The 23918-nt window shown below is 43.3% G+C and overlaps 1 protein-coding gene across 1 annotated transcript; it reads right to left on the bottom strand.

Moving 5' to 3' along the window:
• Nucleotides 1-864: 864 nt before the first annotated feature.
• Nucleotides 865-23699, bottom strand: APPBP2 (amyloid beta precursor protein binding protein 2). The gene is made up of 13 exons (XM_086475031.1): nt 23559-23699; nt 13332-13420; nt 12038-12189; nt 11351-11474; nt 6687-6855; nt 5867-5956; nt 5308-5375; nt 5116-5221; nt 4677-4801; nt 4402-4487; nt 3825-4015; nt 3234-3399; nt 865-2264 (listed from the first exon to the last, which is right to left on the bottom strand). The coding sequence occupies exons 1-13, from the start codon at nt 23697-23699 to the stop codon at nt 2011-2013; spliced, it is 1761 nt and encodes a 586-aa protein (XP_086331157.1). The 3' UTR covers nt 865-2010.
• Between the last annotated feature and the right edge of the window lie 219 nt (nt 23700-23918).

Consider the following 23918-nt stretch of genomic DNA (forward strand, 5'->3'; position numbering starts at 1 on the left):
AGTCATAAGCAAAAATTGCCATAAATTAGATTTTTAAATCCATGCACAATTTTAAGTCGGATTTTTGCTGAACAGCCATTGAGGATACCCTGCAGTCTAAGACTTAATACCACAGGGGTTTCTTATGCAAATACTTCTTTTCACATGAAGATATTCCAAGTATGTGATCATTAAAGCTGCATTCACTAATCAGTCCGTACTATTCAGCCTTTCCCCCCAAAAAATACACTTGAAGGCACTAGTATATGAACTATTGGCCTGTAAAATTCCAGTTCTTGGAAGAGCCACTAAGCTTAGAGTCATGTCTGAAACGTCTGTTTCTTCTCTGCACTCTGTCTTGAAGACCAACAAGCAGCTTCCCCCCCGTTCCCAAACCTCATGAACAAATCAAAAACCAGACCCCACACACAACATCCAGTCCAAGCCCCGCAGGAACTGCCCTTGCTGAGCCCCAGCTTGGGCTGACCTTCCACAGCCAAGTTACAAACCCCTGAAAATAGGGGCAGGGGGGGGAAGAGAGAAAACCCAAACCAGACAATCCTGACCATAGGAGCACCGTCTGTGCCGCTGCAAGAACTGAGGTAACAGCAGTGAGTTGCTTCTAGTTCACTATGTTACACAGACTTCCAAATGACTATTACCTCAACGTTAAAACAAAATAAACACCAAACCCAACACCCAAACCAAAAAGCCACACAACCAAGCAGCCCCCCAACAGAAGAAAAATTAAGACAAGCTAGTGAGATAGGCATTATTACAGGATCTTTACAGCTGACCTCTGCTTTTTAAATAATATAAAGGAATCAGTTTCTGGTTGTACTGTTGTTTAATGTAGAAACGAAGCATCACCAAAAAAAAAAAAAAAAAGACCTGTTGTGCTTTTTGGCATTTTCCACTGACCCCTGCAAACTGTACAATAAGTCGTGTTCTCCGGAAACGTAAAACTGAACTGGACTGTAATACAAAACTGTAACCGGTATAAACAAATGACTGCCTCGGTATTTGAGCAAGCCCAGTCAAAAAGGAAAAAAAAAAAAAAATGGCTGCAGCAAATCGTTAAGCGCTTCTAGTTTTTGCTTGTGGCATTGACATGACTATTTGTGTAAGCTCACTAGGTAAAGACATGCCATCGCAACCGCTACAGAACGTTCACTTCCTAGTTTTGTATCTATTACATGAATATAATTTTGCACTGATCATACATCTAAATGAAATAATTCTACTGTAAAAGTGAAGGCAGGGGCAGAAATATTAAATTAAAGCCACTGGTCCAAAAACTGTTTCTAGCAGGCTGGTCCACTTCCGATTTTCCTGGTCCTGTTCAGAAGATGAGCACTCTTGGTCGGCACCAAGGAAAGCCAAGATCGCTGGTCTACTGGGTCTTCTATCGCTCCTAGATGAACACTGGTCCAGTTCAGGGTATCAAAACCAACACATGGTGGTTACTCGCTCAACAGCCTATGGCGGGTCACACAGACCACGTTGCTCTCCAGAGCAGCTCCGTGCCACGCCGCTCCGTAAGGCAGCGGCCAAGGCTGGGGCACGCGCCCTGTTCTCGCTATTTACGACCACCTTCGCTACAACGCACACAGCAGAAAGACCTTTCGCGTCCAACTTCTCATAGTACAGCACTTATTCTTTCTATACATCAGAAGAAAGCTCTTGATGAAACCTTCCATTCGTAATAAGAATGCAACTCTTTTGAACTCAAACAGTTTTATTTAACGTTTTCTTGCAGACTTTCTGCAAAGGAGCTTCTTTCGAAAGAAGAGAGAAAGAAGGGGTTTTCGGGAATACCGAGTTAAAAGTGTGAGCCGAACTAAACATGCCAGACACATGCTGATAAGAATTTAACACACATTCATCCGTATGGGCACTCTTCAGTAGACTGGACCAGTGTTTCAATGCAAATTCCAGCCCCCAGAGAACTACATGGTTTAGATTTCACAGTATGACTTTTCCCCCTGTAATCTGGGGGAAAAAACCGTAACTGGTTAATTGACCAAGTTCTTAGCTACTCTGTCCATCAACGTTCTGAGACATCAGAAAAGACTGGACCACTTCCTCAGTGGATTGAGGGCTGGTGCTTACGTCCTCCAGAGCATCTGTGACTGAGAACTGCCGATCCCGCAACCGGTTCCAATTGGCCAAAATATTGTGGTATTCAAAAACTTTCTCATAATTGCCAATGGAATTGTACAGTTTAATGAGACCTCTGTAATCATATTCAAGTCCACTGTATCCTTCGCCAAAAAGCTTCTTTCCTAAACAAATCCAAAAGAAAACAAAATTAAGAGGTCATCCACCCATAGGTTGCATCGCATTTCTCACGTCACTGTTAGCAGCAACACGAACCTTTTTGTTCGGTTAAACCAAGAACACAAGCAACACGCAACCCTCCCGCATGACTGACTGACTTCTGCCCACCTTCTCCTCTAAGGTGCTGTAACTTGTCCTCAGGGACACTACGATCAGATCGTTAATTGCACCACAGCTTCACAGGACAGAATCCACCAGTCACACAAAAGGCGGCTGTCGTTTTGTCTCCTGATTAACTCTGAATTCAATTTAAACCGCAAAGTTTTTTTCAGTTTTCTACCTTAAATCATAAATGTTTCTGTAACGCGCTGCACAGAACAGCATGCAGTAAGATTGCCTGTCTCAAAACTGAGCTACAGCATGGCCCAAAGCTGCGTCTGATTTGGAATCGTAAGTTCACTGCAAACGATAACAGGCAAGAAAAATATTTAATGAGACTATAGTTAGGCTGACTGGCACAACGGTTTTCCATTTCTTTCAAAACTGAACTACATTCTCCGCTGAAGGTGTAGCCACCACTCCAACATAGTAGGTCTCAGACTAACACCCAAGCTTTTTACTAGTCGGTTTACGGATGCTTTCAAGAGTGAATTCTGATAGAGCCCGGACAGCAACGCAATCCCAGAATTCAGTCCCCAAGAGAACACTGCATTTACATTGAACACACATACACAACAACCGTCTTGCGGTTCATTAAGGTCACAGAGTCACAGCCTGGTTTGCGTTGGAAGGGACCTTAAAGATCATCCAGTTCCAACCCCCCGCCGTGGGCAGGGACACCTCCCAGTAGAGCAGGTTGCTCCAAGCCCCATCCAGCCTGGCCTTGGACACTGCCAGGGGTAAGAGCTCTTTCCTACAAGCTGTTCCCTGCAGTATCAAACCAGCTAGTGTCACACGTTGTAAGAATCACCTACCAATCGCTATGGATCTCAAATAAAGCTTTTCAGCGTTTTCATACTGATTCATGTCATAGTTATAGAGAGAAGCTAGATGACCCACTGACAGGGCAACTTCATAATCTTCTTGACCTAGAAGCTGCTCCTTAATCTGAATTGCCTTGATGTGCATTTCTTCTGCTTCCTGTGAGGATCAAATTCACACAGGTCAGTCAGACACCACTCACCATGCCATAAAAAGAGAGACAAAAACAAAGGGAAGGTTTAAAGAAACCTTCTTAAATGTAGTGGCTAAATAATCAGTAGCATTTTATAAGAGGCGGAAAGCAAGAAAGCCCAAACCAGATCAAGTTCTCCAAATTCTTAGTTAAGCAAATAGTATCACTTTTTGTCATCGAAATCGCTGTCACCCGTCTCTGAAGGCATCATGCATCTTGATGGACTGTTGTTGCACAAAGCTTTGGAGAGATGAACAATAAAGTACAAGTTTCCCAACCACAAAACTACCAACTGAACTTACGGATTGTGGACACTGTCATTTGCTGTGACAGATTTGCAGACGTCTGGCAGATTTTTTAAGTCAAGACCTTTCCATCAATATAATCTTACCTTAAACTTCCTCATGGACTGATAGAGCCTTCCAAGGTTGCCATAGTGTTTTGCTGTTTGTACATTAAACTCCCCGAAGGCTTTTTTAGCTAACTGGAGTGAGGACAGATGCAAGTCGTGAGCTTCTTGAAGTAACCTCTGCTCAGTTTCCTTGTTGTGACAGTCTATTGCAATCTCCTCCAGGATAAGTGCTGAGTGTGGGAGAGAAACACGACATTACTGTGTTCCAAACACCAAGATGTTGACTGCAGGCAGCAGAAAGCAGTCTACACAAGACATCTCATCAGGCTTCCTGTTTTCAATATGTACTTCCCAATACATAGTCTTATATTCTGTAGTTTTACTTTCCTCCCCTTCCCCCACCTCCCCCAAAAAAAGCCTTCCAGCTAAGTTTTACATAAGGTTTTTTTGTTATTTTACAAGTGTGTTAACAGAGGACAGAACTGCAAGGGATAGTCTCGGGTCCCCCCCCACTTTAAAAGGAACCTCAAGTCACACTGCCTCTGCTAGGGATCAGGCTGAACACATCCGAGTGACTGATTCCAAACCGCCCCAGCACTGCAGTTGAGGGCACTACCTTTAACTCTCTTGGAAGACGCCAAGAGAAGGTGGTCTTCCGGGAGAATGTGAGTTATAATGCCAATAGCACGTTCAGCATGGAATCTGAAAGTTTAAACAAAAAATTTAAGAAATGTATATTTAAGTTAGCAGCTGACTGATAAAATATTAGACACATTAATGCAAAACACAGATGCATTTCAATCCTAGTTAGAAAGTCTGTATCATTTAAGAATGTTTTTCTCCATTTGTGGTACCAAATTTGCTGCCAGTACCTCACACAGCCGTACTCACAGTGCATTGTCAAATTTTCCAGAGCTGTACTGGTGAACATACGAAGAGTAAGCCAAGTCTTCGTGAGCTGTAGCTACATGTATGTTTTTACCTCCAAACACCGACTGCCGGATATCAAGCGCTGTCTGAAAGAGTCACGGGAACACCATTTTATCAGTTAATACCGAAAACCCCTTAATGAATCTCTCCCACTCTTAGGAGGGGAAAATAAGTAAATCTACTGGCTCTGAGATTCTGTAGGCCTGGACCTACATACCTGAGGCAGTGAATATATAAAAGCCACTTAAGAGTTGAGGGGGGGGAGAGGCGAAACCCCACAGCTGGGGTGGGTTTGGATCTATCATCCACAAGTTACGAGTATGTGAGTTTCAGCAGAAACATTTAGGAGATCAGGAGTATCAAGATAAGCTGGAGACAGACGTTTCGCCCTGCCGCATACCTGATAGATGGCAACAGATTGGCATATATTGTCTACGTTGAGCAAGTAAAATCCGTAGTCTAGTAGCGTGTCAGAGTATTTGGGGTGCTTGGCTCCAAAATGCTCCCTGTAGAAACACACTTGTATTACAAATTGAGGCAAGTTAAGCAACGCTTTAAAAGGGTTTGGGTTTTATTTTTGAATGCTACTTACCGGGCAAGGTATACTGCATGTTTTATCAGCTGTTCAGCCTTCTTAAACTCCCGCTTTACAACGCAAGCCTAAACAGGTTGAAAGGAGGCCTATGAGAAGGTGTACACTCAGAACTCATCTCCTCCAGATCCCGGCCCAATTGCTAACTACTGTTTTCCATTTCAAAATACCATCCCAGTTACTAGAGGACTTTTCAGTTATTTAAGGAAAGGTTCACAGATAACATTAATAAACTTGTATTTTATTCTGCCATAAATGCCTAGAGGGCTAGTACTGTACCTAGGCTAGACCAAACAGGGGAACCACCACCTCTGTGTGGAATGCTCGCGGGTTAGCTCTGTCATGATGTCTGTCTGAACAGCTGCAACTGTTTCGGGAAGAAGGAGAAAACCCAAACCCCCCACAGGTCTGAGACTGAGATGGAACTAAACACAAATAACAAGCCACAGGGCTCATGAAACGGTCTGGGCTACCCAGGTACGCTGGAGGTACTACCTACCCTCACCCATTCTTGGTAACAACTCAGCTACAAGAGAAACACGGGAGATTTTAAATTCACCTTTGAAGCTTGTCGTAAAACATCCACTACGACTTTTACAGGGAGGCCGACTGTGATCTCCTTCATAGCTTCTATACACCATTTATACGCCTGTTGAACAAAGTACCAACATAACGAAGCTGGAGCTTCACTACATCGCGACATTAAGAAAAGCATTACTTGGCTCTGAAGAATAAACTGGTCATTTACATCACAAAATTTAAGAAATTGTTTAATTGCTTATTGTAATGGAACTTGTTCGCCTAAGTCTTAAAAGACAGACTTAAAAAGCCCTCAAGGTTAATACTGAATGTCTAAGTATTTTATACTAGCCTAAGGCATGTATTATTACAATGATTTTTACAGACAAAAAAGGTTATTTTATAATCTAAGTAATCCTCACAGTTCCTGTTGTGTAGGACAACTAGTCAGCGTACTCAGGAGCCAAGGGAAAACCACCGTTTCTATACCAGTTACACTTATGACACAGTTTTTATAAAGCAAGTGCAAAGAACTGTCACCTGTGCTTTGCTATCCACTTTTACCTACTAAAATAAGCTTTTAATAATACCTCATTTACAGATGACCAACTCATACCACCAATGTACCAGGCTTTGTTTCTTAATGTTGGTCAAAGTATCATTAAGAGCTTGTACATGAACTCAGAACAAGACGCAGAAAATTCAGTAAATCAAGCCTTCTGGTACCGCCACACAGGCACCAAAAAAAGACCAGGAACTCCAGCTAGAAAGAGAAGGTGAATAACAAGCCCGTCACGGAACATCCGAGCAGGCGTCAGAACCAGTTTCCTGAAGAAAACCACCACCAAAACTCCACTCACCTCATCATAGTGGCTCTTGGCAAAGAGCAGCGCGCACAGCTCCCCGTAGAGCGCCGCTTTGTTGGCTTGCTGACCGTGCTTTGCAAGCTTGTCCATGTAAGACTGAGCGAGTTTGAACGTTTCTTCTCCCAAGTGATATTTACAGTTACCGTTTCGAACGTGCAGCAACCTTAGGAAGATGCAAACAGACCTTCTACACGGTGTCCAAACAAATCATTTCAATATACAGCAGTACTCAAAAATACAACTTGGTGCTGTACTTACCACAGGAGTGGGCTGTCACCCCACAAGACTGCACTGTCTGAACTCAGAGACACAGAGGCCTAGTTACAGAGCATGGTTTCAGCACACCACGCTTTGTCTCTGGCGTGGCAAGATTTTTCACTGTTGGAGATGTCCAATGATTTTACGCATTGATGCAGGTTTATATATCCAGTGTTTGAACCACCACGGTGTGGTGGCTTTGGGTTTTATTTTTCATAAAATCCATTCTTCTCAACGCTGATAGAATTCCATTTCCAAAACCCAGCAATATACCGTATTAAATCCCTTCTACCTCCTTTCCAAAGGATGGTTAAACTGAAACAGACACCGAGGCAGCACAGGCACAGCTGGCTTTCACACAGCTCTGTGCTTTTTCCTCAAACCCTAAGCAGCACAGGGCTTCACGAGCGGGCTTTTTGTGGTTTGGGGGTTTAGGAGGTGGAGAAGGGGGGTGTCTGCACAAGGGATTCAATTACATCCATTCGACACGATATCCAGCCCTGACTTAGCACCACCAGAAAGGACTACTTTGCTGACCCAGTTCACATCAGCTCTAAATCCCTCTCCCCGCGCCTTGCCCCGTCACTGAACCCGCTGCCTTTCCATCTGAAGGCTCAATAGAAGCTTCATGAAACAACAGCCAAACGCAGACAAAGCACGGCACCACCGAAGCACACTCTTGTTTCTCTAGAGAAGTAACAATTTCAGCTTTTGGCATCTATTTAAAACAAAAGTAAAGAATTTTTTCTCCCCACTGTAGGCTGATGCTTATTTACTTTAAAGAGGCACATGAGAAATGTGTGTGTGAGGCACCGCGCGCCTGAAGGGCAGAACTGTACTCCCACCACTGCAGGCAAAGAGGAGACAGCTGTCCCTTCGCTAGCGCCAATGCCTCCCGTTTAGCACACGAAGTTTTGGTAAATCAGCCTCCCCTGTTCCCCCTGGAAATCTGGGAGCAGACAAGGAGTTACAGAGTTTGAAACCCATCAGGCAAGCCTTTGCAAATCAGGAGGACAACGTAACGCAGGAGGAGGAATACACAAAGCGAAGCGAAGCCGAATGCAACGCCGTACTGCAGAGAGGCTACAGCCCTGGGAAGGTGAGCTCACTGTGGAGGCACAGCGTTTTATACCTCTTGTGATACACGATGATAGATCTCCCAGAAACTGTTAAGGGGGGAGGAAGGAAGCCAGAGTTTTGATCAAGAGTTTCTCTTCTCTAAACCCGTTTCTTGTTCCCATTTACTCCAAGCAGAGAGTTCAGTTACTGCAGCCATGCCTCCTGCAACGGCAAACTACGAAGTTGGCCCAGTAACGTCAGCCTGCCTCTCACAGAGCCTCTTCCTGCACCTTCCTACTGAAACGTATCGTCATCAAAACACAAACACTAACAAGAAGGAAACAAAGCTCACATTTTCACAAGAAGGGAGCGGCAGGCGAGCGCACAGCAGATGTGCATTAGCCACGCAAAGGGAAGATCAAAAGAAAAGACCTTTAAAAAAAAAAACACCCTGAAACAAGCTACATAAACACCAGCTTTCCAATGAGAAACACAGCAAGGTGGCTCGAGAGCAGAAAGCAAGCAAGCCACAGTAATATTTTCCCTTAAATAAGGTCTGAGAACAAAGTGTCGTGTAGAAGTGCTTTGTGTTCTTGGTCACAGGCAGCAGAAAACGACCTAACATTCAAACAACAAGAGGCAGAAATTTTAAAGAAACTAGAGAGAAAAACTAAGCAATTACAGTCTCCCTGAAGAGGGAAACTGTTTGCCTACACCATGCAACCAGGAGCTGCTGTGCAACATCAAAAATATGAAGCCCAAATCCCACGTAATGGTATGAGCCGGTAGGGATCGTGCTGCAATTCAGATAAATGCCTGGGAAAGATCATATCCAATACCTGGATGCTTCAGCGATAGCGTCTAAAAACAAGGAAATCGACCAAAAAACAAGCTAAACCTAACCCAGTCCTCTAGGATAAGCAGAGTTTATGTGATCCAGTTTTGAGTAACAAAAAAATCCTTTATTAATCCAAAGGAATTTTAGAAGATAAAGCCAAGAGGAAGAAAAACCGCCTTAGGTCATTTATGCTAATAGCTAGGAATCTCCTTTGATGTCTGCAGTAATAGCGCTTGGGGAGTAACTTCCCCCCTCATGAAATCATTCTCTTAAGAGCATACAAACGTAGCAAACACAATGTTACACAGCAGCCTAGGAAGTCTAAAAACATCAGAGAAAACGCCAAGAATCGGCAAAATGTGAAACAATGAAGCCAGAGAGCCACATGTGTCTATTTGTGCCTTATTGTTTAACATCCAATAATGACAGAAAACAACCCAAAAGGAGCACAGCACATGCAGGAAAGCAGTACACGAGCTTGCAGAAATCTCAAGTCTTCACATTTTCCTTGAGTTTCTCCATATAATCGACTACCGCTAGTACAAAGAAACGTGAAATTATGTCTAAATAACAGAAAACTTTACATGTTTTTAAATCGCACTGTTAATAATTCAATGTATTAAACTCCCCGAGATGAGGCTTTCCAGCTTTCAGAATAACAGCAGCCACTTTTTTTTTTTTTTCAAAATGTCATATTTTCAAAAGCTGGACTTAAATTTTGTTCTCTTAAAACTCCACCTAACGCCAGTGCCCGCACAGTGGTGAGAACACGATATTCTACAGCGGGTTGAGATGGTGACAACAAAAAGTTTATCCTACTGCCTCCTGACTTCTAAGCCGAGTGTAATTACCGTGCTCTCCCACAAAAAGGTGGGTAGATTTTACATACTTAGCACATCTGAAAGTGTTTCAAATTCTTTCTATTTGACACATTTCCAAATAAGCCATGCTGCCATTTGATAGTCTGGGAGCTGCCTGAATAGAAAGCAGTGTCTCCTCACTCACACCGCTGCCCAGAGGGACGTTATGTTACACACAGGCCACCAGCTTCCATTACAAGAACAACGTCTGTCTCCACCCAAACAGAATCAACATCTCCAGTCCAGAAGAGTTCCTTCTATCACAGGAGGGTTTTTTCTAGCATAAAATGAAAATCTTTCCACAGCCGTGTGGGCTGTACACTGCTGTCCGGACAGAGTTAACATTTTTCCCTTCCTTTACCTTCTCTTCTTTTTTCCTGTTTGGAGAAGGGGAGGGAGTTTATTTTTAAGGCAACTTCCTCAGCTTGCCAAACAGACCGATTCAACTAGGAAACTTTTTTAGATTAATTAGAAGGCAAAGGACTAAGTTCTAGCAGTGGTGCTATATCTGTCATTCCCCAGTTCTAGGAAAGCGTGTGTTCATGCCCAGCCTTCTCCTGGCATCCTCTCATTTCTGGAACGAAAGCCAGTGGGAGCTGGCTGAGCAGAACAAGGCAGAGCAGCAGCCGTTGCCATGGCCCTCCGGTTGGCACATCAAATAAGCAGCTCCTGGCAAAGCCTATTTACTCTTCATATTTGCCCAACCATAAACAAGATGCAGGGCTTTTGGGGAGCAGTTTTCCAAAACAAGTTTTGCCCTATGTTCAGATAAATACAGCACATACTTTGTTGTTCGTTACAGCAGCCAAAAAAAAAAAAAATCTCCTGTTTTGACTACGCTCACTAGCACACACGTGTTTAAGTGCATACCTGTAGCATGCAAAAGAGGTCAGTCTTGGTGTTGCCAACAGAAACAACCCGGCTACTTGCTGCAGACTGCATCAGCATAGCACACGTCTGCACACAGGTGTAGGAGCAGAGCAACTAAAAGACTGAAAGTGATAATCTCCGAGGCCTCTGTGAACACAATTTGGATCTCAACGGACCCCACGGACCTTGAGAAACAAGGCAGGTACAAAGCCCAAAGGCCAATTCTTTCCCCAGTGTTCAAGCCTGTGAAGGTGTCCACAAGAACTGGACATCCCAGTGTTTACCTGATCACATAGGTAAGTAGCTCAGCACAGAGCACGAGAAATCATCGGATCAGGAATCAGGAAAGGTATGTTTTCCTTTTGTTTCTGCTCGACTTTATTTATATAATTTGTGTTTGGATTTGGCAGATTCTCCTCGTGGTAACTACAGTTTCAGGAAACACCAACACATCACACTCCTTCACACGCAAAACTCCTGAAAATCGCAAGGTGCTGGACCGCTCTTACAGGCCAGCTCCCGTCACCTACGGTACGTCACGCAGAAAGGCAAAGCCGTGGGGTTTCCCGTTGAACTGGGCTGCCAGTTTACAAGATGAAAACCCAGGAGTCGTGTAAAACGAGCACCTTCTGATCGTCAGCTCTAGCCAGGAGAGCACTTTGGTGCAGCACAACACTAAAGGGAGCGTCTGAAGCTTGATGGCTCCAAGGTGGTTGGTAACACATTAATGTGTATTTCACAGCACGACACAGAGGCATTAAAGGCGAGCTCACCTTACACAACATTCTACGGCACGAAACCAATGAAGGATTTCATCATGAAGGGTGCACAACTGAAGGCAGGAAAGAAATACCTTCTCGGCATCACTGTACCAGCCTGCATCCGACAGGAACCCCCCTGGGGGGGAAAAACAAACAAACAAACAAAAAAAAATCAAGAACAAACAGAAGTTTAAACAGCAGAACATCTTTTTAAGAGAAAAAGGCTTTGCTCGGGACTTGCAAGACTACTACTAACTTCAGAGAACTGCACGCTACCTATGGGAATTAAACCCGCCAGTCCTGAATTGAAAGGCGTGAAATATAACAGCAGAAGAATTCTCCTTCAGTTGAGGGTGACTTCTTGGTATTACATAGTTTTCCTACAGTTTTCTTTCAAGAAATACTTACCAATACTAAAATTATGCAAAGTCTTAATGTTAAGCATCACATCTGCAAACAAATTTTAAGTCTAAAATATTTGAAATAGCAAGGACAAGCCTACATATGCTCAGATATTAAACCCCAATATATTTTCCTTAAGACACTGAGTAGTTTTCTAATTACATTCCAAAAACCCCACACATGTTCTTTAATCTCTGTGATTTCTTTCTAACATGAAAAAAAAAATTAGCATCATCTTAACTGAAGCTTGTATGAAAGAAAGTACCACACTTTAAACAGCCTATCATCGCCAGTTACCTAAAACAAAACCAATCTGGATTGCTTTTTCTTTCACAGCAGAATCCGACTCTGCTATGTAGGAGCACCGTCTGCTGAAAGAATAGGCCAGTACAGAAGCAACTTTTACTCCATGGTCCATCAAAGCCTGAAAACAGTGATGAAGCAGATGTCTGGAACAAAAGAAAACAGAATTTGATTACACATGGAGTTTTTAAAACACCACAGTCAGTTGGCTCTTGAGTGCCATGAATTCAAATGGGTAGTGATCCAGAGAAATAACTCCAACCCTCTCTCAAACCAAAACCAGATGAACACAAGCGCAATTGTCAGTCTCAAGGCTAATGGATTACAGTTGCTGGATGACCCAACAAATAAAGGGAGCGTACACAGAGTTCTTCACAAGGACACCCTCCCGTGTAAGCAAAATATGAGCTACCCACACGGTGTTAAAACCGGAAAACAACAATTTCAGCTAAAACTTAGAGGGGGGAAGCCTCAAATCTATCCTCACCCCACGACTCCCACAGAAACTGCAGACAAATGAGCAATGACGAAGCCATTAACATCACACGCACGCAAACAATGGGAGGGAGGTACGTCTAAAGGCTCTTTGTAACCAGAATGAGCTTTGAATCTGATCTAAAAAAGTCAACTTCTGAGCATAACACCACAGATTGGAATATTTAATGACAGGAAAACTCTTTAAACTGGGGCGAACCCATCAGCTTGATAACCTTTCACTTTGGATTTGCTCCAAGAGCAAGAAACAGGTACTTGTGACCGCCACTGCTCAGCGACTGGCCGGGCATTGACCTGCAGACAGTGAGCGACTGGGCTGTTCTGCATCACTTGTTTTGCTTGTTTGTGGGTTTCCCCCCCGCCCCCTTGTTTTCTTTTTCCTCTTTTTTTTTTTTTCTTCTTTAATTATTAAATTGTCTTTATGTCAACTCAGGAGTTTCCGCACTTTTACTCTTCCAGTTCTCTCCCCCTTCCCACTGGGTGCATGAGCGAGCGGCTGCGCGGTGCTCAGCTGCCTACCCAGGTTAAACCACGACAACTGGCTGCACAGCAGTAATGAAGAAAGCACTTTGGGAACCAAGCTGGTACATCGACACAGAAGTTCTGATTGGTTTATTTTTTTGAGACAAAGACCATTGTAACTTAAAAGTTCATCTGTAAATCTAACGAGATACTCTTACAGTTATTAGGTGAGCTAGTAAAACTAAGAAAATTAGAGACATCTTCCAAATTCAAAACCTAGAACAGGAGGTAAGAGCTGAAATGAGAATTATTGATATATTAAGACACCTACCTTTTATCTAAAGCTCGTAGCACCTTTGCAAAAACTTCTAGTTCACAAAATTCACTACCCAGTTGGCATAAGCGGCCCTGTTGGTAAAGCTGAAGGAAAAATATAAATAAATTTTAAAATTTAAGACTGAGTTATTCTGGGAAATTTAGCTTAATGGTAAAAGACGAAACCTAGACGTGAAAGCACTGAAATACCGCAGACTCGGAAGCAAGAGTTCCACTATCTTCCCACAGGAGCACAACTTCAGTGTTTAAAAACTGAGCACACAAGCTACAGGAGCTCCACAGGTGTTTTCAAGCTGTTTTTATCTAGAAATGTTTTTTTCGAGCATCTACTATGTCCACCTCCATCACAAAACACTGCAACACCTAAGCTAAAAAGCCAAGACAAAACCAAAAGCTTCCTGAAGTTCACAAAAAAATACAATCAATGGCTTCTTTGATACCAAATGCTTTGAAAACATTTCTGAAATGACAGAAAATCTAACATACAGCAGTGCAAACAGATTTTATATTCTATATTGACATTTATAAATAACCCTCAAACCCACAGGTTCTGCAAGGGGTGACTCACCAACACCCAGAGGTAAAGAGAGGCGTGAGCCCTGGCCCCAGTAATACCTGAGCTGACACAAGTAATTCCTGCAGTGAGTAGATGGGAACACTTGAGTGAACCTGCTCATGTATTTATTAAAATCAATGGCTACTTTTATGTCCAAACCGATTTGTGTCTGCAGATAAGTAAATACATCAGGTGACTGGCTCATAAACAACAAGCCCTGGAGACAGGCCTCTACGCAATGCACAGTTAAGCAGCAGAGCTTTCTATAGCTTTCTGCTATAAATACCAAGAATTTACATAGGTACGAAAGCGACTGTACAAATACACGGCAGAAAGCTCCACTGCGGGCTGTTCATGCCTGCTGCCGTGGAGCCCCTGGAGCAGCACGGGCAGAGCAGGGCACACAGCCCGAGGAAGAACCGCTGCACACTTGCTGTAGCCATACGTGCCATCGCCAGCCTCTGCTAGAGGCACAGCACTGGATCCCACAGGACTGCTGCAGTACAACCGCTTGTTATTTGGGGTCATTTCAGGTGTTCTAGAAACACCCCCCCCCTTTTTTCTTACAAGAAATCTTTCTGTGAGGCAGTAAATCCATGGGGAAGAGGTAGCTCATGTCTCACAGGCACTTCTCTCTAGAAGCTGCATCTTTCGACGCAGGCTGTTCCAGTCTCCGCTCTTCTGTGGTGTCTGTGCCAAGCCACCCAGGGCTCGGAAAACACAGTTTGCCAACAGACTCACACGAGGTTACACACTCAAGTTTCATACCACGGGAAGCACTCTGAACAGTGACTCAGAAAACCCCACCTCGTAGTCCCCACGTCAAGGCGTTCAAACACCCACAGTCCAAGAGGGGCCCATTCACACCCACAGCAAGACCCCCCGTGCTACCTAAGTGGGGTTCAGGGCCACCAGGAACTCTGATGTGAGGAGTGCAGCCACCCTCACTGTGTAAGCAAAACTAAGGCCAAGAGAACATGTTATTTAGAGGTGCTTGGTTACAAACACAGATTTGACAAAAATGTTAATATTCCTTTCAGTTTTATTAATTTCTTAAAAACCTGCTATTGATAAGCATCTTGTTTCTGGTTCACCTTTTCCTCCACCAACACTGGAAGGCGATGAATTAGTATTCAAAACAAAGCACGTGAGAACACCTCCTGCCAGAAACTGAGTCTTGGTCGGCTCTTCTTATAAAAGCACATGACACTGATTCTACAGCACAGCAAGCTTGTTATTTTAACAGCAGAACCTACAAAAAAACCACTTCAAAAATACTTTGACCTAATAATGTCAATTGCCAGAAATTAACGTTCCCTTTTAGTCATCCACTTCACGGGGGGGAGGAAGTCCTTTAAAAAACAGCGCAAGTTTGCATGCCAAGGTACTCCTCAGATAAAATAGTGCCATGTCTCTGTAATTCAGAGGGATCAGAGTTGCTTCTGAAGCTATATTCTCTCTGGCAGTGAAAGAACATCCAGCCTGGTGTATTTAAAAGCTACAGTCACGGTTAAGCGCTCTCCTCTTCTGCTACACAGCTGTCTAACGGTTCTTTAAAACCTGAAACATGATTTTCCACAATCAAAAATAAGATGATTAAATTTTGCCTAGTATTCCACACCCAAAACTGAGGGTGGACACGTTATCAATAATCAATGAGATCATTTCTGGAAGAAACAAGGACACCTACCCAAGCCATTTTACCAGGATTTAAGACAAACAAAAGTACTAACACACGTTCAACAATGAGGCTTTCAATCAAGTACAGTATCATTGCCCCTCACCATCTTGCAGCGCTAACTAAAGATCCCAGAGGTTACTCCAATACTAGTTCACCAAATCCTAACTGCAGTAAGACTTGTTAAATTAGGTTACATAAACACACCTTGTAATGCTACATGCGATTCTTAAACTGCTAACGAATAAATGCCCTGCTTGGGGGGGATGGTCCCAAACTACACCCTCAATTTTGATGTATCAGTTCTTTCAGGCACATGTAAAATTTGGCTTACCAACCCAAAGGCCCAAGCCTGCTATCTGCACATCTCTTATCCCAATCTAAAGGTTAACACTTGCAGCATTCCGGCATGCAGAAAAACCCAACCTATTTTTCACCGGTATAGCCAGAAATACAGTACCCTTGGGACGTTTACCACACTATTCACCCCTTCCCTCGACATACTGGCAAATGCTTTTAAGGAACTAACTCAGCTTGAGGTCTCTTGAAACTGTTGTAGCTGTTACAGCAATATTTTTGAACAAAATTTGACATGGAAATAGTGAGTATACGTCAAACTGTGAAGCAATTCCAGAAGATCCAGTAACGCTCATTTGTCCATTGAGCAGTTGCAAGTACTGAAGAAATGGCTCTCTTGTTAAAGCTCCAGAGAGACAAAATTCCTGACCACAAGCCTTGCTACATAACACAAAAAACAAAACAAAATAGTGATTCAATAAAAACATGCCCTCACAAGAACAGCAGAGGTTTGGACTTCTGAAGAACTATTCTTTTCCTAAGAAACAAACATCTTTTAGACATAAATGTAACCTATTTGGAGCTTAACAGAGATTTCTTTTTCTTTAGCTATGGAGGGAACAAAAAAAAAAAAAAAAGAGACAGAGTAAAAGTCTACAATATGACTTCCAACTTCCTCAGCTCACACTGACACATTAATTCCAGCACTGAAGACAGGAACTGAGGCCTAAGTTTAATATATAGGTGCATCATTACCCACATGCACAAGCAAACTGTTTTGCATAGCTGTGAGAAAAACCACCATGATCCTTGTTCGGGATCCAAGGCTTAATATTTACCTCGTACCACATCCACCTAAGCATTCAAAAGCTGCATGTAGTGGTGTCCCCAGTTAAACATACTGGTAACATTAACTTGTAACTTACTTATTGTATCATCCTGCATATGCAATTCCATTACAGTTCTTCTCAGATTGCTCTCTGGACAGATTAATCTGAGCTCTAACTGCTTCCTAACAAACCGCTGGAAAGAGAGACCAAGATACATTAAACTGCTACCGACAGCAAAGCTGTGAGGCCAGAGAAGAGCTATGCAGTGTTTGTATCACCAGCATTCGGGGCTGTTTCGCTGTTCATAAGCACAAGAGAAAAGTTTTCTAAACCAAATAAAAAAATGTTTTGTTTTGTTTTGTTTTTTTAAAGCGGCTGGAGAGTAATTCTAACCAGTTGTAAAAGGACCCTCTAGAAGAAGAACTGTAGCATATGCAATTTGAAAAATATGCCTCCATTGCTCCAGTTTGGAAGAAGACTGAAAAATTAATACGGACATTTTAGTAAGAACTGAAGATACAAGGAATCCCAAGGAGCTCCCCAGCATGTTTAGCACTGTTTAATAATGTAATGCAGAATATCATGCCAAATCTGGGAAGGACTGTATACTTAACCAACAAACATCAGCATTTGGGAAAAAAGCTTGGCTGTAAGCACAATCTTCCTTCCCTACTTAACGAGGAAGGCTAAAAGTTTCCTGAGAGTCAATAGTGCACTGAATCAATCTGTTGACAAATGACTCACTACAGACAGGGCAAGAACAGCCTTAGAAAATAATCAGTTTGAAATTCAGGTACATTTGATCCTTTTAAATCAATTTCAAAACCACCTACACAGCCTCTGCACAAGCCCCAGTTCTACTGGATATTCTTTAGGGCATAAAAAGAAGCAAACTTTATTTTACAGCTCTTCTTCAAAAACACACTGCCAATTACTAGGCTGATCTTTATGAACCTCAATCAAATAAATAATCAAGAAAAACAACCCAGCTTTACTGAATATACCTAATTTCAGAGACAACTTGGGGAGTCTACTGCTTTTGCACCCAGCACACTTCTTCACATCTTCCCACTCACTTCGCTATGCACCCTATCAGCAGCTTTTTGTGTCACATCTACACAGAGTCCAGCACAAGGGATACGAAGTCTGAGCCTTACAGTCACACACTCGTATGACTGTCAGCAGCACTAAGTGAGGAAACCCAGTTTGCTCTGAAGGTCAATCAGTGCAAAGGAAAACAAACTGGAAAAGGGAATTACTGTTTCAGCAGAAGCTGAACACCTCTGTTCGTGATGTGACCTCATTATCTGAATTATGACAAGTTCTAGTGGCTAAGGCTCAACAAGGATACTGAAAAAAAGGGGGAAGGTAGAGCCTATCAGGATTAGAAAACATGCCGCACAGTTCGAGGTTCAAAAGAAGCAAAGTGAGCAGTAAGAGTTAGAAGAACGGTGAGCAAAGGCAAGAAGGTTCAAACCAGTAAAGACATAACAAAGGAAAATGGTTCAGTTCTAATCTGAATTTAGACTACAGAAACAAGGCATGTGTTTAAATAATGATAATTGGGAAAAAACACATGAAGTGATGATTCTCCTTCACTGTGAGGCTTTAATTCACGAAGGTGATACAAGGATGTGGTTTCATTCAAGCAGCGTCCAGGGAAGTCCAACTGCACACGCTACTCTGGAAGTCTAGCCAGGCGATCAGAATGGTCGTACGTGTGCACACATGCAGAAATCACGATCGTTTACCACATACACATTTAATTTCTGATCCCCAAAAGTACAGCAGCATGAACGTAACTAAGTCTTTGTGAAGTCACACTGATGGGTCACAGCAGAAGTCCTACAAAATAGGACCCATCTGCTCTGGGAGTTTTTGCCTCCCTCACACGTTGCTTGCCTATGACCTTGTTCATACTCCCCTGGTCAGAAAACCTCAGTGCTAAAGCAGTGCAGCTACACTTCACTTCTCAGTTTACTTTATCCTCTTCACTCTTGTCAAATACCCAGGAGACTGAAGCCTTGGGACAAGCTTGTTTTATTCTAATTTATAGAAATTACGCCCACAATGATTCTTCATCACTAAAAACAGTCTCTGCTGCAATGCAGAGAATGGATGTCCCATTGCTTGTGAACAGTCAGCAAATTCCTGTTTATTCATTTTGTTTGGTTCAAAGAATACCTAGATGCAACACAAGAGCTTTCATTAGCCATGCTTGTTCTTTTTTGGATTAGCAGAACACACCGAGGAGACACGATACTGCAGCTGCACTCGTCATTATAGAAGCTGGAGCTAGCAAGGATCTAAACTCAAAATCTGATATTTTGATTTACATCAAGGTAGGAGCACTTCAGGACTTTCTTCTACCACTTTGAAGAGAAAGCATGATAAACTTTTGGATTTCACCTCAAAAATTTAATGCAGAACAAACTAGCATAGTGCAACTACTAAAGGTTACCAACCTCTGCACCAACTAAAACAAATTAATGCATCTCCAATTGTTCCTGTGGTTAATGATCTCATCAGAAAACACTCAAAGAACATCGGACCCAAATGATTTTCAAGAAAAACCAATGTAAAAAAAGAAAAATACACAATCCAGAAAAGACATTCCAAAAGGAAAACAAACGCCTTCTTAGCCAACACAAGTCCAAGATCAGCCTGCTAGCGTGTAACTGCAACAAATACCTATCACAGAGAACACCAAGGCGAATGAAGCAGTATCTCTCCAAAATCGCCCCGAGAACCAAAGAAATGAGATTATTACGCACAATAGAATACCAAGCTAAGGCACGGCAGAAAGAACGGAATTCTACGTAAGACACTAACTGAACAGCCATCAGACTAGTTCAAGATCTTGTTTCTGTCAACAGAAACCAGATTCTTTACATGAACTCCCTCCCTCAAAATACCATCCTTGCCCCAACAAACTACAAAATATAATAATTTGATTTTGCTCATTTTCTGTTTTGGGTTTTGTTTTATTGGTTGTGGGTTTTTTTGAGGACTTACAGTTTATTCCAGTTTTCACCTACTTTTTAATACAGAATTTTAGCATTTACAAATGCTGCCTACCTGCCAAGCATGTCCTATTTTAACTGAGACCCAGCGTATTTCTCTCTTCAGCTTCTAAAAACTAGACACACGCTCTCTCTTTCTCCCCTCAAAAACCAAGAAAGAGAACCTGACTAGTTTTACTAGAGAATACCACAACCAGGATATACATAAACCTGGCAAAGACACAAAGGAAACAAAATACAGTATGTTTGCACTTTTTTCCCCTAGATGCAGGTGTTACTTGTAACAATACTAGTTATGAAGTTCTTCAAAATACAGCTGTGATTAATAAGACATTTAAATATTTTTTAGCACAAAAGCATACTTGAAAATTTCCAGGATATTCTTATAAGCATTCTGCTCTGCCTCTATTCATTTTCTAATGGTTGCAACAAAAAGTCAAACTTGAAAAGAATCCAGTAACACCCTGCCGGACCAGTACAGGTTTGTTGTTTTACTACACTCATGATTATCTGATATTGCCATTTTTAAGCCTTAGTCACTGTTTAAGAACGCTACAGAAAGATAAATATGCTTTGCATTAGGAACCTGCCTGCTCCCATCACCCTGCAGCAGAACCATTTCTTACCAGGTCCACAACAAAGAACATTCTGCAACTATCCCAGGTTTGATTCCTCACTGGTAACTGCAAACACGCAGCTTTGTAAGGCATGTCCTACAAGTTAACAATTCTGGAACACGTAGAACTCGAAGTAGTTGGATGTGTTAAGGAATGGGAAATAAAAGCAATATATTATGACAATAGAGCCAAACACCGGATTAGAGAGTGCCCCGGGGAAAAAACGAAGGCCAAGACACTCTGCTAGGATTCTCCTCCCTTGTAATGAATAGCACCTTGGCTATTGTAACAGTACTGCGTCCTCCTGATGCCTTCCTAACCAACGAGAACAGGCTGGCAAACTGTCCAAGATTGGCAAATGTTAAGTCTGAGTGTTTGTACCAATGAATACGATAAACCCCACGTTTGTACTGCCACAGCCAACTAACATCTGCGTATCAAATAAAATCTGACTGATGCTACCTTTTATTTTTTGCAAAATCAGTGGCAGTTTCTCCGGTATCACAAACCATGATTGATACCTGGATAACAAGCCATTACTTACAAGTTAGACGGGAAAGACTGGAAACATTTTTATTCCTTTTAATAATCACAGAAAGTGATTCTCTATCTTTTTCAAGGTCTAAATGCAAGTATATTCATGCAAATCCTCACTTACACATCCCTCTTCCTCAGCTGCATTTGAAGAATAAGTACTATTCAATATGATACTAACAACCAACTGACACCCCCTCAAGACAGCAGCAACAACCACCACCATGTAGTCAGAACAGAGATTTAAGAGTCTTCAGTCTGTCTTACTTTAAAGTAAGACTTCAGAAATTCTCCTTCTGCTTTAAAGAACTCAATGGTTGGGATGTACTGAACACAGCTCACCGACCCGAAATGGTATTTAATACCCACGTGATGTTGAAAACTACTGTATCCAGAACCAAAACAGTAAAACAAGCACCACACATGAGAGAACCATCCAAAGGTGTGACGCCACCCTCACTCTAACCCAATTCAGCTATGTCATTGGTATTGCTGTAGCCACCTGCATATAGAAAACAAGAACCAGTTACCAAGTGTTGTACAAGGGCAGAGGAAAAAACACACACTGTTCCTTCCGAAAGGTCTGTAATCCGGACTAGGCTTCAAGGAGCTCATTGCAGGCAGATACCTCTGCAGACAGACCACCTTTTAGCAGGGCTTGGAACGCCCTCTCAGCATCCCATCCAAGGTTTAGTGACATCTATGCCTAAGCCAATTTGAAAGTGACTAATAAAGACGACAGGTTCCCCCACACAGAAAAGAGAAAAACCCCAATTAGTGAAGACATGGAAGACTGGCCTGGCAAAACACTCACTGCACTGTGCAACCTCGTCTTTACTCTGTACGCGGACAGATGCGTATTCCCAAAAGGAATACAGGTGCACCTTACACATTTCAGCTTATCAAAGACTGTCCTGTTGTAAAATACAGAAACAACAGGAAAAGCAACGCAAATTACTGTCGTTAGCAGAAGTTATACTGGCTAGCGATTAGTACAACACAAACATTATTTTGAGGACAGGTACAGAGCATGTTTATTATCCTCTGCCCAACAGGACAAGGCATCCATGTACACAAGTGGAACAAACAGGTCAGAAAGTCTCTTTAGAAGTCAGATATACTGCTGGTCCTTTTCCGTTATAGAACAACTCCATACGAATCTGATTCAACGCAACCACTGAAGAGTGCTGAATAAAAGGATAAGAAGTCAATGATGTATTAAGTTTATCTACAGATGAGTTTTTAAACAATCTGGGAATAATATATACTTGGATATTTCTATCATTAGAAGGAGGTTTTGCTTTTACACTTTTAAAAGCCACAGAGTACCATCCTCTCACCTAAAGGAGCATCAGGACAGGCAATGCCAAAAGGGTTTATTTTCAATGGTCATACCTACTAACTATTAAAAACAAACCTCAAAATATTCTTCCACATTGTTAGTTCCATATCTCCAGTCTTTGTCTGACCACTGCCGTATGTCAAACACACCATTAGCTGTGAGCATGCTCCTATGTGGCAGAAAGGGGCTTCCACGTTTCTCAACACACAAGGCAGACAAGTAACTGCTAGTACACACAAAATAAACATCCCTGTTTCAACACTGCAGAAACAATTTCCCTGTCTCTAGTGAAGATCAGTCTTCCTTATAAATACTATAACTCTCTATATGTGTGACAGACTACCCCGGTTCATAAAGATTCATCTAAAGAATTATTTCATTTAGCACATCCTACATTTTCAGAAATTTACTGGCAAAGAAGTGTTATCCCCCATCTTTGGTTTTTTTGGGTTTTTTTTTACATGTTGTTTCTCTCCTGATGAATGTTCATTTCCAGCCTTTCCTGCACATGGATGAAATGCCTATTTAGTGGACAATAGAAATTAATGGACCATCTCAGTGTACCTTTTACTCTAACTCTGGATGTTTTAAAGGCAACTGAATAAGAAACAACCCTTTCATAAAAGAATAATTTAAGGCTAATAAACGATATCATTAAACGAGTCTTAATTCTTTTCATCTGGTTCCTACCAAATCATTAAAGAAGGTATAAGAGCACGGCAAACTCCGCTCCTTCTCCCACTCACATCACCTTCTCAAATACATTTAAAAAAGGGAAAAAAAAAAAAAAAAAAAAAGGAAAAGGAAAGAATATATTCCAACACAGATAGCTTGGTCTTATCCTGCCCCTACCCCTTCTGGCTCCAAGGGTGAGGAGACATCTTCCCCGCCGCCGGGCCCTCGCCCCCCGGTCCCAAGGACAGGCCCCTTTTCCGTGCCCTCCGCAGCGGGGCTCCCCCAGCCTCCCTCCCCGCGGCCCCCGGCCGTTTCACGCAGGCCAGGCGCCCACGGGTGGAAAGGGGAGAAGCCGCAGGGCCCCGGCCCGGCCCCAGCCTCCCCCTGGAGCCTCCTTCTCCTTCAGCCGCAGCCCAGGCGGCCCCACACAGGCCCTCGCTCCCCCAGCCCGATCTTCGGGCCCTACCCCGCACCGGCAGCCGAGCGGCGCCAGCAGAGGGCCAGGGGGAGGCCCCGCGTCCCCCTCACCCCCGAGCCCCCCGGGGAGAGGCCTGGGCCAGGCCGGGAGCGGACCTTCCCTCCCTCCTCCTCCCCCGGCCCGCTTCTCCCTCCATCTCCCCCAGGCCCAGCCGGGCCCGGCCTCGTTCTGTCCCCCACCGCCTCCCCGTACCTTGTAGTACACGTCGAACTGGATGTTCTCGGGCAACGAGCGGATGTCCCTGCGCCGGGCCCGCCCGTAACTATCCACCACGGCCGAGATCGCCGTGTTATAGAGCGTCTCGGGCACCCACTCCAGCTCCACCGCCGCCATCTTGGGTGTGCGGAGCCGCCTTCCCCCCACCCACCTCCCCCCCGCCTGCTTGCCTTGCCCGGTCCGCTCCACCTCCCGCGCCTCGCGCCCCGGGGCTCCCGCCGTCCTGCCCGGTTAGGGAGAGGCGGCGGCGGTTGGAGCGCCCGGGGGGGGGGAAGATAGCGGAGAGAAAAGGGAGGGAGTCACCCGCCTGCGCGTTTTATCGAGGCGATGAGAGGA

Source organism: Leptosomus discolor, chromosome 18 (genome assembly GCF_034619465.1).
Source record: "Leptosomus discolor isolate bLepDis1 chromosome 18, bLepDis1.hap2, whole genome shotgun sequence".
Taxonomy (NCBI): Eukaryota; Metazoa; Chordata; class Aves; order Leptosomiformes; family Leptosomidae; genus Leptosomus; species Leptosomus discolor.